We start from the raw sequence: 15,678 nt of genomic DNA on the forward strand, positions 1-15,678 counted from the left end.
GATTATTGCAAGCGCCGGTGTTCCCAGATTCCACTGCCTGGAATTACAATTCAAATGTAAGTCCGATAGCCAAGAAAAATTCAAATAAGCACATAACATTTCTAATAATACAGTCATATTATATCCCACAAAAACGTGCCTTCATGTGAATATTCAATAATATTTAGAGATATTTATTTATTTTTCCTTTTTTTTATTATTACAACACAGGCTTTTCGAATAACAATTATTAGTTTAACAGCTGCCATATTACACTGTGGATCTATTTCCTGCGTGTAATCCACAATTTATACGATGCTTGGTCTCACAAATTACGAGTTTATACGACTCGCTTTTTCGGTTAAATACATTAAGTTTCTTTATTCGTTCAAAAAGACTGTACGAAAGTGTACGTGCCGGCCATCGTTCACTGGAATCCAATGGTGTACAGCAGCAAATACACCACGATAACTGCGACAGAATGCTCGTGTTTCGAAATATTAACCTACTGCCACCAGGGACCAGTGGTGGTAGGAAAGTGCGCAACGAAGTACTGCCACAGGTTAGACTGTGGTACTACCAAACTGAGCTTTTTGGGGCTTTTTCCCTACTAAAAGCTCTGAGTTTACACATGCAACTGCAATGCAATTGGAGTATGCCACTAGCTGTCGCGATACTTTTGTTGCTTGTGTGAACCCGGTTTTACAGTTTATGATTTAGTCAGCACAGTCGCTATTTCTCTTCAATCAGACGAGGTGTAAACAGCTTGAATCTAATATTTATACTTATCCTTCACTACACAAAAAGCCACTCCCTGCACATTACCCGAAACTTGAAGCGCATTTCCATAACCAATTTTGAAGTGTTAACATGACCGCTCAGAAACGGTAATGGAAAATCGGTTTACGAAATCCGCAGTTTGCAGCCGCACGTGATCGTTGCGTGTTCACAAACAGCAGCCAATTAGGGAAGCAGCCGCTCCGTTATGATCCGCACTTTTTCACGCACAGTATTTGCGGGAGTCTCTGCGAAGCTAGAATGCTTTGATGAGCAGCGTTAAAAAAAATGGCTGTTCGTGTATACATCGCTAAAATTTGTATAGTTCAGTAGAATTTTATTGAACTAATGTCCGAAATGAGGCCATATTTGCAGGAATTCCACGTCTCATTGAAAGAAAATTGAAAATGAGTCATTTATTTGAATATATGTTTGCGTTTTTACAGCTGACTGTTACTTCCAACGGTTGAAGTTCGTTCGATAACTGACCTTATAGGATTAAAATCTTAGCAAACTTAATTTGCTCTTTACTTGAATTGTCCAGCAACTGATGTCGGAAATGCGTCTCCCTAATTCTCACAACACTGATCGTCCGTAGCGTGATACAGGGTTAGCTGTCATCTGTTGTATTACACAATAAAGTATTTGAGTCTTGCCTTACTAAGGTTTACAACAGATACAGTTGTTGTTTTATTTTGCAGTTTTTGCTCTTATGGAACATGATCACAAGATATATTAAGGCAATGTGAAACATTAACTTAATGAGAAAAGTAGGTTTAACATACTCGCCGATTACACGATGGCCACAGTTCAACAGCCAACCACACAATTGGAATTCCACCAAGCCATGGCAGACTTCAGAACAATGTTTCCAGATATGGACGATGAAGTTATAGAGGTAAAAAGTTTAATTTGAATTTGTATATCATAAGAACTCTGTTAAAAATGCAGAAGCAGTTAGTACTATCAGTGGGGTACTAGTACTGATGTGTAACAAAAACAGACTATGCTTCCTTCCCATTTATTTCACCGAAAACATTGTGAGTAAGACATAGTGCATGCTGAATGAAAATTGCAAGTTGGTGAACTGGAACAGAACCAAGAGAGGTAGAAATCGAAGATATATTTCTGATCTGATGATGGTTTTTATTGTGTAACATAATATTGTCATTGACCTCCTGTCCAGTTAATGGCAGGGACAAGAATAAGAGCCAGGGGGAGACTGTAGATTAATACAGTACTGTGCAATAGAAGCAAAATAAGAATGAGGGGTGTGGTATCTTGATTTTTCATGAATTTCGGTCAACAAGCAGGTTTTTTAGGATCTTATGTCAAAATGAAATTTATTTTTTAACTATGAGAGGCGTTCATAATATTTGTAAATATCACTAGCTTTTCTCATTTTACTAGAGCCTGCGACTTGCAGTTTACTCTCTAGTCATCTCGCTTTGGACCATAATAAATGCTGTTGTTGGTTTTTTTATTTTATTTAGGAAAGGAGTTACTGCAAAGATAGGTAGACTTTCTGAAACTTCATTAATTAGACCTATTAAGTTTTGAGATTAAAGAAAAAAATCATTGCTGCTTTGTCAAAGAAAGTCTTTTGAAGATGTTGGCTATTTTTAATGTGTGTTGAATCGTGCAGGAAGTTAATGCTGTCACTCGTACAGAATAAGAGTAATTTTAATTTTTGTAATTTGCCTGTAGAGAGCCAAAAGAACAGCAGATTATTTATTTGTGGTTAGTCTGGTACCAGATGCTTTGTTGTGTTGTTGTTCAGTGGCTTTTTTCCCAATAATTGAGGTTAATGGCATAAAGGTTATATTTGTTCTCCTTTTAATAAACAGTTGTGCTAAAAGCTGTTTTAATAGTGGTCAGCTTTGCATGAACTTAAATATGTTCTTATCCTTCTGCACACAGGCAGTCCTAAGGGCAAATCAAGGTGCTGTAGATGCAACCATTGACCAGCTTTTGGCAATGACAACTGACAATGAGAATGAGAAGTTGCGCAATGAAATTGAACAAAAGGAAACATTGGAAACTTCAAAAGGTCTTGGCACGACTGCTGAGGTTGCCATTATAACAAGTTCATCTCCTGCAAAGTAATGAAGTCAATCTTTTATGCTTTTTCAGTATAGAGTAGAAAATTTTGATATATTTTGAATTTGACTTAACTTTCTGAGGTGTAAATACATAAACAGAAGAGTGAGTTGTATGTAATAGATATTAAGACATGAGTTGGTGCAATGTAACTAAAGGGGATGTGCTTCTTTTGGCCACACCTGGTCACGAAGCTAACAGGGCATTATCAAATTAATTTGATATGCAAATGGAAAGCATAGGTGGCGAAATAAAAGTGAATGGAAGAGGAACACTGTTGCCTTCTACATAACATCAAAATGATCTTGATTCTACACACACTAGATTGTGTACAATGATGTGTTTATTGAAGCTTTAATAAATTTGGAAAGAAGTTACCAAAAGTTGAGATACCACCCATTGGCTTTGATCTGTGACGGTATCAACTTTGATCTGTGATGGCATTGAGAGGGTGGTCACCTCTATTTCAAGTGTATTCAACGAAGAAAGTGATACCAAGAACCCACAACTATTAGAACTAACTCTTATCAGAACCTAATGAGACCAAAATAATAACAACAACAGCACACTCCCTGATACTCACCACTGTAAACTACTAAATACGAACTTCACCTACCAACACAAACCACAAAATCATAAAAAACTAATTCAGCATGAATTTAGATACCCACATCTCAAAGAAAATTAGATACATAAAGAATCACACTACACTCCTTACTATGGAGACCAAAAATACAAAAAATGTACATTCCCACAGTTGACAAATCTACTAAATTTCATTGTAAGATCTATACCTAGTACCATACAAAACACACACAAAAAAAGGAAACAACTTGTAACCATTAACAACACAACAGCCCAACAATTTCAAAACTGAAAACAAATCAGAAGCCAATAATGAACAACATTCAAATAACTCACTGATAAGGCAACAAAAACAAGTGCTCAAAACACTGAGTAACAGCACTAAATCCAGTGCTGCACTAACATCTCTCGTAAACAATTTAGAAACATGAACATCGCACACTAGAGTGCACCACTGTTTACTCTGACATGCTCTCTGCAAAAACGATCCACTTTAAACATGCCGAGCCTCAATGATGTCACACAGCACAACACAGTTACATCACAAACCAAAGCCGATGGACTGTATTCTAGCATTTGGTTGACCTCTGATTGATGTGTTTGTGGAAGAAAAGGAGACATACTGTAGCAGAATGATTATTAACTCTCTCTCTCTCTCTCTCTCTCTCTCTCTCTCTCTCTCTCTCTCTCTCTCTCTCTCTCTCTCTTGTCTGATGATGGTAATCTGCTAAAAACAGTGTGATAGATGATTTTTGTGTAACTTGTATGGCTATCATAGCAGAATCTTATTGAAAGACTTCTCACACTCCAAAGAAATTCAGATCATATGTCTAAGCTGTCGGTATTACAAAAGTGTCCAGACAGTAATGGATGACACGGGAACTGAAACTGAGGGTAGCAAAACAAAAGCAGAAATGCTGAACTCATGTTTTCAAATTTTTCATTGCGAAGGAAGACCAAGGAATAGTGTTGCAGGTAAACTCCTACACTGCTGCAAAAATGAATCGTGTGTGATATTTCTGTCGATGGTATTGTCAAACAGCTGAAATTGCTAAAATTGTACAAGGTCCAAGGCCCAATCTAATCTGTGACACATACTATATTACATTTACTGTAGAGATAGCCCTTCTCTTAACCGTAGTATACAATATATCCCATGAACAAAAAAACTGTGCCCGGTAGTAGGAAGAAGAACAGATCACTCACTTTTACAAGCAGGACGGTAAATATCCACAAAACTATTGTCCAGTACCACTGACATACATCTGTTTTAGGATCTTCCATCAAAACGTACTCTGAGCTCAAACATAATGAGGTATCTAAACAGAATGACCTCCGCTATGTCAACCAGCGTGGATTCCAAAAATGTCAGTCCTGTTAAACCCGCTATGTGCTTTTATTCCTTTTTCTTCTTCTTTTTCCTCTTCCTATTAAATTCTCCTGTACTTTCAGATATCAGCATTCAGGGCATTTTTCTCACATGCATTTAAAACCATGGGTGAAAGCAGTGAGGTAGGTGCAATATTTCTTGACGTACAAAAAGTATTCGACTCGGTAAGACTACATCTATGCTTAATAATAAGAGTATGAACATGTTGGGTATCGAACAAAATTTGTGACTGGAGTGAGGATTTATTGTTGGGAAGGACACAGCATGGTGTCTTGGATGGTGAAATATTGAAAGATTTGGAAGAAATTTTAAGTGTGCCCTAAGGATGTGTGTTGGGACCATCGTCGTTCATACCATAAATTAATGACGTGGTGGACAGCATTAAGTAAACTTTTTTTTTTTTTGCAGTCATTTCAAAGTGGTACAAAGGTTGGCAACTTGCTTTAAATGTTTAGAAACGTAAAATTATGCACTTCACAAAATGAAAAAAAAAACATGGTGTCCTATGCCTGTAGTGTGAATATATCACAATTGGAGTTGATCAACTCTTACAGATACTTGGGTACGACAGTTTGTTGGGAAAAAATTGTCACATAGGTCCCATTGCGAGTAAAACAGGTGGTGAACTCGAAACACTGGCAGGACTGGAAAAATAAAATCAGGTGAGATTGTTGCTGTGTATCATTCAACCTGTTGTAGGCTGTTGCTCAAGTGTGTGGGATCCATACCAAACAGGACTTCACTAATGTATACAAAGAATGATAGCACTTATTGGTACAGGCTTGTTTGGAGTGTGGGAGTTTGTAACCGAGATGCTGAAAAATGGTAGTCGCTTGTAGATTTAAAAGTATGCTACAACCATTTACATATTACTACTATAGAAAGTGCAAAGGTGAGATTCAATTAATGACAGCATGTACAGAGACACTAAATCAATCATTCTTCCTGGGCTCCACACACAAATGGGATGGAAAGAGCCCTAATAAGTGGGACAATGGGAAGTACATTCTACCGTGCCCTTCACTTATAAATTTAGATGCATATATAAATCTAGAGGCAAAACTGCTCCACACAGTTTGCAGGTTAGTTAGTTTGTTAAGTGCTCAATAGGTCATTGGAATCTTCTTTCATCTAATTGATATGGAACGAGTCTGTTTACAGAATATGTATGTGTGATTAGTGTTAATCTACTATGCCTTAGTCCTACTGATGTGACTATACTTAAAAACACAATATTTTTGTTCTTACAGGCTACCAGTTTTTAAATATAAATTCGCCCATGGAACTGAAGACTTTGTCCAGGAGAATGATTTTATGTTAGATTTAAAAGTTGATTTGCTACCTGTCAGACTTTCATGCTATTTGGTGAATGATCAAAAATTTTTGTTGCTGTGTATTGAACTCCTTTCTGAGCCAAACAGCTTTATTAAATGGTAATAAAGGGCATTGTGTTCTCTACTGTTGTAAGTATGGACATCACTATTCTTCTCAAATTGTCACGGATTATTTATGATGAATTTCACTAGGGAATATATGTATTCTAATGGTGCACTTAAAATGGTTAACTCTTTTAAGAGGTACCTACATGACGAGTGGATAAACACCACATATTATTGTTACTGCTGACATTTGTGTGGTCAGTACTTTCGAAGTGATAAGTTACCCCAAAAAATTATTCTGTGAGACATTATTGAGTAGATGCTGATTCATTGGTTTTGGAGACTAGCAATTATACAAATAGCAAAAGTTGATGAACTCAGTTTTTTGAGAAGCACAGTAATGTGCAACTTCCATTTCAGTTTTTCGTCAGTATTTACGCCCAGAAATTTGGCACATTATACCACATTAACTTGTTGATGTGTGATATCATTGTTGGTATGACCATTTGTTGTACAGTACTGAAAATGGTGTGCTTTTTCAAAATCTAGGGTGTGAATCACTTAATTCTTTGAAAACTTCATTAACAATCTCTTCTGCTGCTTTTTCTCCAGTAGGATTTATTATAACATGCATATTGTCTGCAGAAAGTGCCAGTTTTGCCAAAGTTATGTTGAAGGTCATTCACATATATAAAGAATGAGAGTGGACCCGGAATTGAGCCCAGTGGGACTCCCTTTGTGATTTCTCCCCAGTCACTAAAATTTTCTATCATCTCAATGTAGTTTGAATTATTCATAACAACTTTTTGCATTCTATTTTTTAAGTATGATTCAAATCAGTTATGTGTAAAGTCATCGGTACAATAAAGTGTAAGTTTTTCTAAGAAGGTAATGTGACCTATGCAGTTAAGTGCCTTGGAAAGATTGCAGAAAAATACAGTGTGTGTGAATAGTATTCTCAGTTGAGCATCACTTCTGGAATCCAAACTGTGGTAAGCTACATTAGTTGTTTCTACTAAAATGTGGGACAACTATTGAGTACATTATTCCAAAAATATTTTGGAAAAAGATGCCTGTAACAAAATTGGATGATAATTATGTAAGTCTTTCTCATCACCTTTCTTATAAAGAGGTTTGTGTTGTTGTTCTCTTCAGTCCAAAGACTGGTTTTTAATGAAGGTCTCCACAGTACTCAATCCTGTGCAAACCTCTTCATCTCCTAGTGACTACTGCAACCCAGAACTATTTGAACCTGCTTACTGTACTCATCTCTTGGTCTCCCTCTGCAGTTTTTATCCTCCCTCACCTCTCTCCAGTACTAAAATGACAATTTCTTGGTGTCTCAGACTGTGTCCTACCAAACAATCCCTTCTTTTAGTCAAGTTGTGCCACAGATTTATTTTTTCTCCACATGTATTCAGTACCCCTTCATTAGTTGCACAATATACTAATCTAAATTTTAGTATTCTTCTGTAGCACTGCATTTCAATCGCCTTATACTCTTCTTGTGAGAACTACTTACTGCCCACATTTTACTTCCTTATAAGGTTGCACTTGAGACAAATGCCTTCAGAAGAGAGTCGTGCACCGTTAATGACTGCATCACACAGCCGTAGCCTTGCCTGGGCCTGTCGACACCAACATTGGACTGTTGATGACTGGAAACGTGTCACCTGGTTGGATGAGTCTCGTTTCAAATTATATTGAACAGAGGGCCATGTATGGGTATGGAGACAACCTCATGAATCCATGGACCCTGCATGTCAGCAGGGGACTGTTCAAGCTGGTGAAGGCTCTGTAATGGTGTGGAGTGTGTGGAACTGAAATGATATGGGACCTGACACTGACAGGTGACATGTATGTAAGCATCCTGTCTGATCACCTGCATCCATTCGTGTCCTTTGTGCATTCCGATGGACTTGGGCAATTCCAGCAGGACAAAGCGATACCCACACACCCAGAATTGCTTCAGAGTGACTCCAGGAACACTCTTCTGAGTTTAAACACTTCCACTGACCACCAAACTCCCCAGACATGAACACTATTGATCATATCTGGGATCACTTGCAACAGGCTGTTCAGAAGAGATCTCCACCCTGTCGTACTGTTACGGATTTATGGACAGCCATGCAGAATTCGTGGTGTCAGTTCCCTCCAGCACTACTTCAGATATTAGTGGAGTTCATGCCACGTCATGTTGTAGCTCTTCTACATGCTCGTGGGGGCCCTGCACGATATTAGGCAGATTTACCAGTTTCTTTGACTCTTCAGTGTATTGCAAAGATTTAGTGTGAAGGATCTACATTAATAAATATGTTCACTTCATAATTATTCCACTGACATATGGGTCATACATGACAAACAAAACTCATATTTGTATACTTGACAGTTGAGTCGGAACTTTTCAGAGACCTTTGTATAGTGTTGCAGCTTAGTATTTGCAAAGCAGACATCTGTGACTGTTAATACAACTTGCTGAAGTGGGTTTGTGTAAAGGTTTTATTCAGATTTTGTTAAAGAATTTCTTCTAGCAGTTTGCTGCTTCATTAAATAAAACGAAAAATAAGAACTTTGAGTGCTCTTGTCTGCAGCGAGTTTATGACTAACAGCTTGCACAGCCCTTCCTTGGCAAGACTTGCAGAAACACTGAGCTAGCAAGACACTGCTGGCAGCAGGTCTCTTTCATCCCAATAGTGGTTGATGAGCCTCATGACACAATGTTAAAGATAAGAACAGATGTTACTTATATGAAGTACAGCTGCTTGCATGAAGTACAATATTCCGTTAGTCTAAAAATAAATATTTTGTCTCAGTATCACAGCTTACATGTGAATTATGCAGCTAAGTCATAGAAATGAAAAGGGAAGGTGAAGTGAATTTAGCTAAACAATTTAAGATTACAGCTGTGAAAATGAATGCTGCTTGTCACTAGCATACTCAAGACTTTGGAATATTGTAGCCATTGCTTGACAACACTGTTGTCATAACTGTGATTTGTGCCATAACAGTTATTTTTGGGCATGGGACTCATTTATCATGCTAAATTCACTTGACTGTTTTTGTCGCCTTTCAGGTTGTGAGATATCTACCTCAGCTATGATTGTGGCAGTGAGAGCGTGTTTTATTGTAGTAATGCCTTGTCTGCATAATTGTAAAGTCTTCATTTTCTAAAATGGTAGCTGATTTAGAAATTGGTTCCAGTTTTGCTGCGAAAAGTGTACCTTACAACTTGCTTTCACTGCTAGTTTAATTGAGCTGACTGTTACAAGTTAAGTGATGAACCTTAGCATCCCGTGTTTCACGTCTCCTAGCAACCTTGCAGGGATAGCCATAGTCCTCTGCTTTGTAAATACTAAGTTGCATAACCAACAAAACAGAAAAAGTCTCTGAACAGATGTGAATCTACTATCAGTGACATGAAGCTAAATTTGGTTCATCACCTCAGTATCAAATTAGATGGGAAGAATTTTGGAAACAATAAACAAGCTTGTTAATAAGCATTACATATACATTTGGAGCTGAAAATGAATGAAAGTGCACAACTGCACATTTGCCAGGTTTTTTCTGTTTTGCTTCTACTTCAGCAGCCATATATTCATTTTTCATGTGAATATACAGTTTGATTTGTTGCTGCATGGCATTGATGTGTTAAGTATATTATCTTTAATATGTACACATTTTTGTGGTATTACTGATACTTTAGTCGTGTATGACTCAAGACTGAATGTAGATACAGTCTGTTTGAGGTCAACTGTGCATAGTATCTTACTGTTTCTTGGTGCTTTGGACAAAGCAGTTGATACATATTTTTAGTTTTGTTAAAATAAGCTTTAGCTACAAACTGAAAAGAGTATGTGTGCAGCTAATTAGTGTTTTTCAATGGTGTAATCATCTGTCAGTTTGAAGCATTTCCTTTGATCGATGTCTGGTACCGCAGCTCCACAGAGTGCTAGTTTGGAGCAGGCTGTGGATGGCAGTGAGGATGCTGTAAGCTGTGCGTGAAGTTCTTCGTATTACTAGTGCAGAAGAGACTTGGCAATATTGTTGATGATGTTTCGCACCTCATGATCGTTCACTCACTTTCCGGATTGGTGTTGAGTGATCCTGCCAAATTCTGTACTAGGCTATTCTGTTTTCGTATCTAAATAGTCATGGCATTTATATGGCACCGAGATCATAAATTTAAATTTTTGATCCTAAAAAGGTCAGTTCCTTACTTTAGTTTCAACTGGTTTTGTATGTCGTGAAATGTGTGCATTAACTGCCACCAGAGCAATGACAGAGAGGTAATGTTTGCTATGTGGTGCCATGTTCATCTTTTAAGTCAAGGGCAGTTGTTGGTTCAGACATGTATCACTTCAGTTTTTTCTTTTTTACTCTGCAAATAGCCAGAACCGAATTCGGTAACAAAATACCAAGAAAACCTTTGAATTGCACCAATTAAATGATCAGCCTATTTTTACTTATTTTTCTTTTTAATTGTCAACCTTCTTCTGTACTGCAATAAACTTCATTCCGTATTAGTTTGTTATTGTTTGAGAATGGTATGTTAGATGTTTTGCCACGCAGAATACACACATTTACTTCGGCATCTTGTTTTCAGGACAGTACAAGAAGACAAATAAGAAAAGATAACAACAGGAGGCTGGTGACGTAGGCAGAACTCTGCAACAATTACTGGTGATTTAACACCATCACAACACACAAATTCCCCTTGCAGTACATTACTCAACAATAGAATATGTAGTGTGGAACATTCCACAACTACAGATAACTGTAAATTTGTGAGCATAGCTGTGGTTTACCATTGACTCATCTGCTGGTTACAGTGTTACAGTTGCAATAGGAAGACTATGTTTCATAATTTTGTGCTACTGTTGTTTGAGTGAGTTCTGCTGATGTATAAATTATTGTTTCTTCTTGCTTTTATTCATGAGCTACATAGCTAAGTAAACTAACATGAAAATTCTGGGTAATCAAGAGCGTGTTTCACTTCCGACTTTCCAGTTCGAATGTAGTACAATTTGTTAGCCTTTTGGCAACCTTGAGCATATACCTTGTGGGAGCAGGAATAGTAGTCTGCTTTTTGAATACCATGCAACAACACACAAGAAGTTGCTGGAAGATTCGGAGGAACCATCAGTGACATGGATTTGGGTTCTTTTCATCACTCAGAGACTAGACAAAAGGGAAACATTACGAAGGCAATGAACAGGCTAGTTGCTATGCATTATATGTATAAAAGTTGCTATTTGTGGGAATGGAACCCTTGTCTGCAAGTTACCAGACCATGCTTTAGGCATCTCACCCATGGTAGTCACACAACAGAGGAGCGGGACTGCAATAAACACACAAATATTTTGCTATGGAACATTGATGGCTAAAAAATTTGATACCATTCATACCAACAGAGACACTAGCAAAGTATGACACCATAGTTTTCACAGAAACTTTTTTTTTTTTTAACAGAAGAATATACTAAAAAGGATATTATGGATTTCATTCTTTATCACACCAGACTCCAGACTGACCAGCAGGATTAATTTCAACCATCCTCAAACTAGGATTAATAAAGGAAATAACAAGAGGTGAAAATACAATTATTGTTAAAACAAATCATGTCATAATGATAGTCATATATGCTCAACCATAAATGATGGTAGAAAATGAAATCAAAAGAATAATAGATGGAGAAAAAGAGGATAGAGAAACCAAACAGCAAAACAGAACTGGTCCTGGAAACACTAGGAGGAGAGGATGTAGTCTTCAGTAACAAATCCAACCTGAAAATCTACATAGCACCCAATGGAACCAGTGCAGTAGACCTAATATTATTTGTAGGCGAAATCATAAAGGCAGTTAACCAGAAAGTAATCTAGACATCATCAGTAGTGCCAATAAGAAAACATATATCAGTCACAACAACTTTTGAATTTAATTGGCCATTACGAACAACGAAACCCAAGCCAAGCAGGATATTGGACAAATTAGACAGAGAGAAGTTAAAAGGAAGTCTAGCAAAAATAGAAAAGCAAGACATCTGATACACTTACACCAAGCAATGGAAGCCGTGGAACTATATGCAATGCCTGCAATCCTATCAAATAGAAATAAAAGATGGGAAATCACAACCGTGGTTCAACAACAAGTGTTGTGATAGTGGCAGAAGCAGCTTTCAACACTACATTGACCCAAAACCACAACGCAGCAATATGACCTGTCACTGTATCTCAGGCAGAAACACTAATAAAGAAGAAGAAGCAGGAGGAGGAGGAGGTAGACCACATAGAAGAAGAGGCTAGGTGACGAGCAGAATACTGTCAAAGAGACCCATTCATAGCACTCAAAAAACGAAGACCACCAGCAAGAAAAGGGATCTCAGTGACCACATGGTAAAATCTCTTTAAATCCATCCTAAACCTTCAACATAAGGAAGCAGCCTGTGGATAAAGTACAACGGAAAAAATAGAAAGTTACACCCCTACAACAAGACAAGAAATATGCCAAGTGATAATAAAGGCAAAAAGGCTTCAGATGGCACATAAACAGAACATCTCAAGCAATCCTATCACGTGTGGAAGACTACTATGTGGAACTATGCAACAACTGCATGAGCACAGGAAAAATACCAGAATGATGCCCAAATACCAGAAAACCATAAAGGGAAGAAGCACCCTACATGCAGCGAACTGCTTAGGCCGGTATTACACTATCAAATTTCTTTGTCCAATATCTTTGTCAAAGATATTTGATGGTGTAATAGGGAACTTCATCAAATGTCGTCCAATATTTGATCAAATCTAGGGCCTCACTGTAGATTTGATCAAAGAAGTTGCTAGTCTTCTGTTCACTGCAATGTGACATGTTACCACATGGAGCGCTAGCATCGCTGCATTCTGTCATCTGTAGTGTTTTTATAAACATTGCCGGTAAATACAATTGTTGTGTGCCGACAACTACAAAATTAATAGAGATGTATGAAGCTGATGAGGCGCTTTACAACGTGAGGCGCGCTGAGTACAAAAATAGATAACGAAGATTGGAGACCTGACCTAACCTAACCCTCTCCTGTAATGTGTTACAGTGAGCCTGTCTTCTGCAGATGTAGCAGTTGTTAAGTGTATATTGTTCTTTGTGATATGAGGATACACTTCATTGATCATATACAGAAATGTATGCTCATCCATTCTTAAGTAATTGATGTACGACTTGACGTCCGCCACTATAAGCTCACGTAACAAGTTTTGTTGAATGCTTTTATCGTGTCGTCGTAAAACCCACGGCTTCACCCAGGTATGTTTCCTTTTTTCCTCCCGCTTCTCTTCCGCATGTGCACACAGTGCAGTTGTGGTACATGCAACTGCTGTGGTTAATAACAAGTTGTTGTCAGCCATCTTGAACTTTGACAAAAAATATGACGACAGTGTAATACCCCTTCTAGCGCTATGTCAAAGATGTTTGTCAAATATATTTGATGGAATATTTTATCACATCTTTGATCAAATCTTTGTCAAAGAAATTTGATAGTGTAATACCGGCCTTAATAGAGCAAGTGCAAGACACATTAAAACATTCAGGGAAAAAATATAGCAAAGCCTTCATCAGAAAAACATTCATCCAAAAATTCAACCTGTTAATTGGTGCCACACACCAAATAATGAAAGTACTTTCAGATGTTCTAATATACAATGATATCCAAATATCTGACGAAATCACCATATCCAAGAATTTAATACAAACAGAGTACTACTAGGAGATCCAATCAGTCTGTCACTGTTCAACATCACGGCAGCAGACACTTTGAAGCCCATCAGGGACCCCTTCAGGGAGCTCTCCGCTCTTTGGTGAGTTTGTGCTAGGCTACCACAAGGCCGCAGCTGTTGTAGCATTTTTTCCCTTCCGTGTTGCATGTCTATCCTCTTGCTATTGTTTTTCCGCTCCCTTGGGGAACATGTCTAAGGTGTTCTTGGGAATGTCCTGCATTGTCTTTTGCTGACATAAGAACAGTCCCACCACTGTTTATCATTCCCTTTTCCTTTCTTCATTCGCCTTCTCCTCTCCTTCCTCCGCTTTGGCATTTGGGGCTCCTCTTTTTCTTCTTCCTCCTTGTGCACTCCTGAAAGCCAGTCCACATGTCTGACACATAACAGGTGACTGGGTAATGCGTAGTTCCCAGCCTCGGGCCAATCGGTAGACTTCACACATACCCACTGGTACAGGTCAGGCCCAAGGAGGGGTGATTGCCTGAGCTGCTACCATACCAAATTGCTAATTGGTCCCTCTGTCAGGTGTTTGTGAGGTGTGGCCTGAGGTGCGAACAATCACCTAAGGTGGGTACACCCCCTTATGAAGGGGGCTGCCAGTTGGAAGGAGTGCGCCATCAGAGACACTGGCAATCATGGGGGATTCTCTCACAATGAGCCAATAATCTTCACAATCAACATCTACGAAATGTAAAATGAATTAGGCTAACAATTCAAAGATGCTTCCAGCTGCACCGTGGTGCCTCGTGGTCTTATATACTGAAGATGATCAGTCCTTGACAACAGTAAATCCATTTATTATTCAGGAAGGTGTTGTTGCACTTGCTGGCCCTGTGAAATCCCACTCTCATTTATGGAATGTCATTTTGCTTTTGAAGACTACTTCTGATTCTCAAGCACAACACTTGCTTGCTACTTCGCATCTCCATGGCTGTCCAGTTCATGTCAAGGCCCACAGAACTCTGAACCTTCCCATGGTGTTATTTACACTAGGCTCTTTGACGGTCTGACTGAGGTTGAAATCCAAACATACCTCTCTGTTCAGGGTGTCATTGCTATCCATCAGGTGATGAAAAAGATAGATGCCTCCTTAATGCCCATATGCACTCTGTCTCTAACCATTGATAGGATGGTGCTTCTGTCCAAGATCAACACAGGCAATGAAGTTATCACACACCGACTGTATATTCTGAAACTGGGGGCGCTGCTACCAGTGTCATCGTTTCAACCACACTCAAATGTCTTGTCGACGTCTGGCCAAATGTGTAACATGTGGTAGGGATGCGCATGAGGGTGACTGTCTGCCTTCCCCGGGTCAGCTGCAATGGCGACCATGCCGCCGCCTCTCAAGATTGTCCCATGTATCTTGATGAGTGGGCTCGCTTTAGTCAATCTCGTGTTGTCCTGTCCCTGCCATCTACTTTACCGGATATTTTAGCTGATGACGCTCGAGCAGCTGCTCGTGTTCTGTGTTTTATAACTTTGACTGGCTTGTCCGAAGACATCTAACTTTTTTACTTATTTTATCTGCATCTTTGTCAAGCCTTTCTGGTGTCCCCCCTTCCCCTTGAGTTTTACTAGATTCCATGTGCTCTAATAACTGTGACTGGGCGCTAATGACCTCAGTAGTTGAGCGCCCTTAAACCCCACACAAAAAAAAAAAAGAAAGGAAAAAAAAAAATTGATGAGTGGGCTGTCCACGAGA

General features: G+C 38.6%; 1 protein-coding gene across 2 annotated transcripts in view; it reads left to right on the forward strand.

The window, feature by feature from the left end:
• The first annotated feature begins 1,010 nt into the window (after window positions 1–1,010).
• LOC124716854 (CUE domain-containing protein 1) overlaps window positions 1,011–15,678 on the forward strand; it is a 216,809-nt gene continuing 202,141 nt past the window's right edge. For both annotated transcript variants that reach the window (XM_047243416.1, XM_047243410.1), the window contains exons 1-3: window positions 1,011–1,365; window positions 1,458–1,654; window positions 2,677–2,858. In XM_047243416.1, the coding sequence (XP_047099372.1) occupies window positions 1,556–1,654; window positions 2,677–2,858 (281 nt within the window). In that variant the 5' untranslated portion in view covers window positions 1,011–1,365; window positions 1,458–1,555. The remainder of the gene's footprint in view (window positions 1,366–1,457; window positions 1,655–2,676; window positions 2,859–15,678) is intronic.

This window comes from Schistocerca piceifrons, chromosome 1 (genome assembly GCF_021461385.2).
Source record: "Schistocerca piceifrons isolate TAMUIC-IGC-003096 chromosome 1, iqSchPice1.1, whole genome shotgun sequence".
Classification (NCBI taxonomy): Eukaryota; Metazoa; Arthropoda; class Insecta; order Orthoptera; family Acrididae; genus Schistocerca; species Schistocerca piceifrons.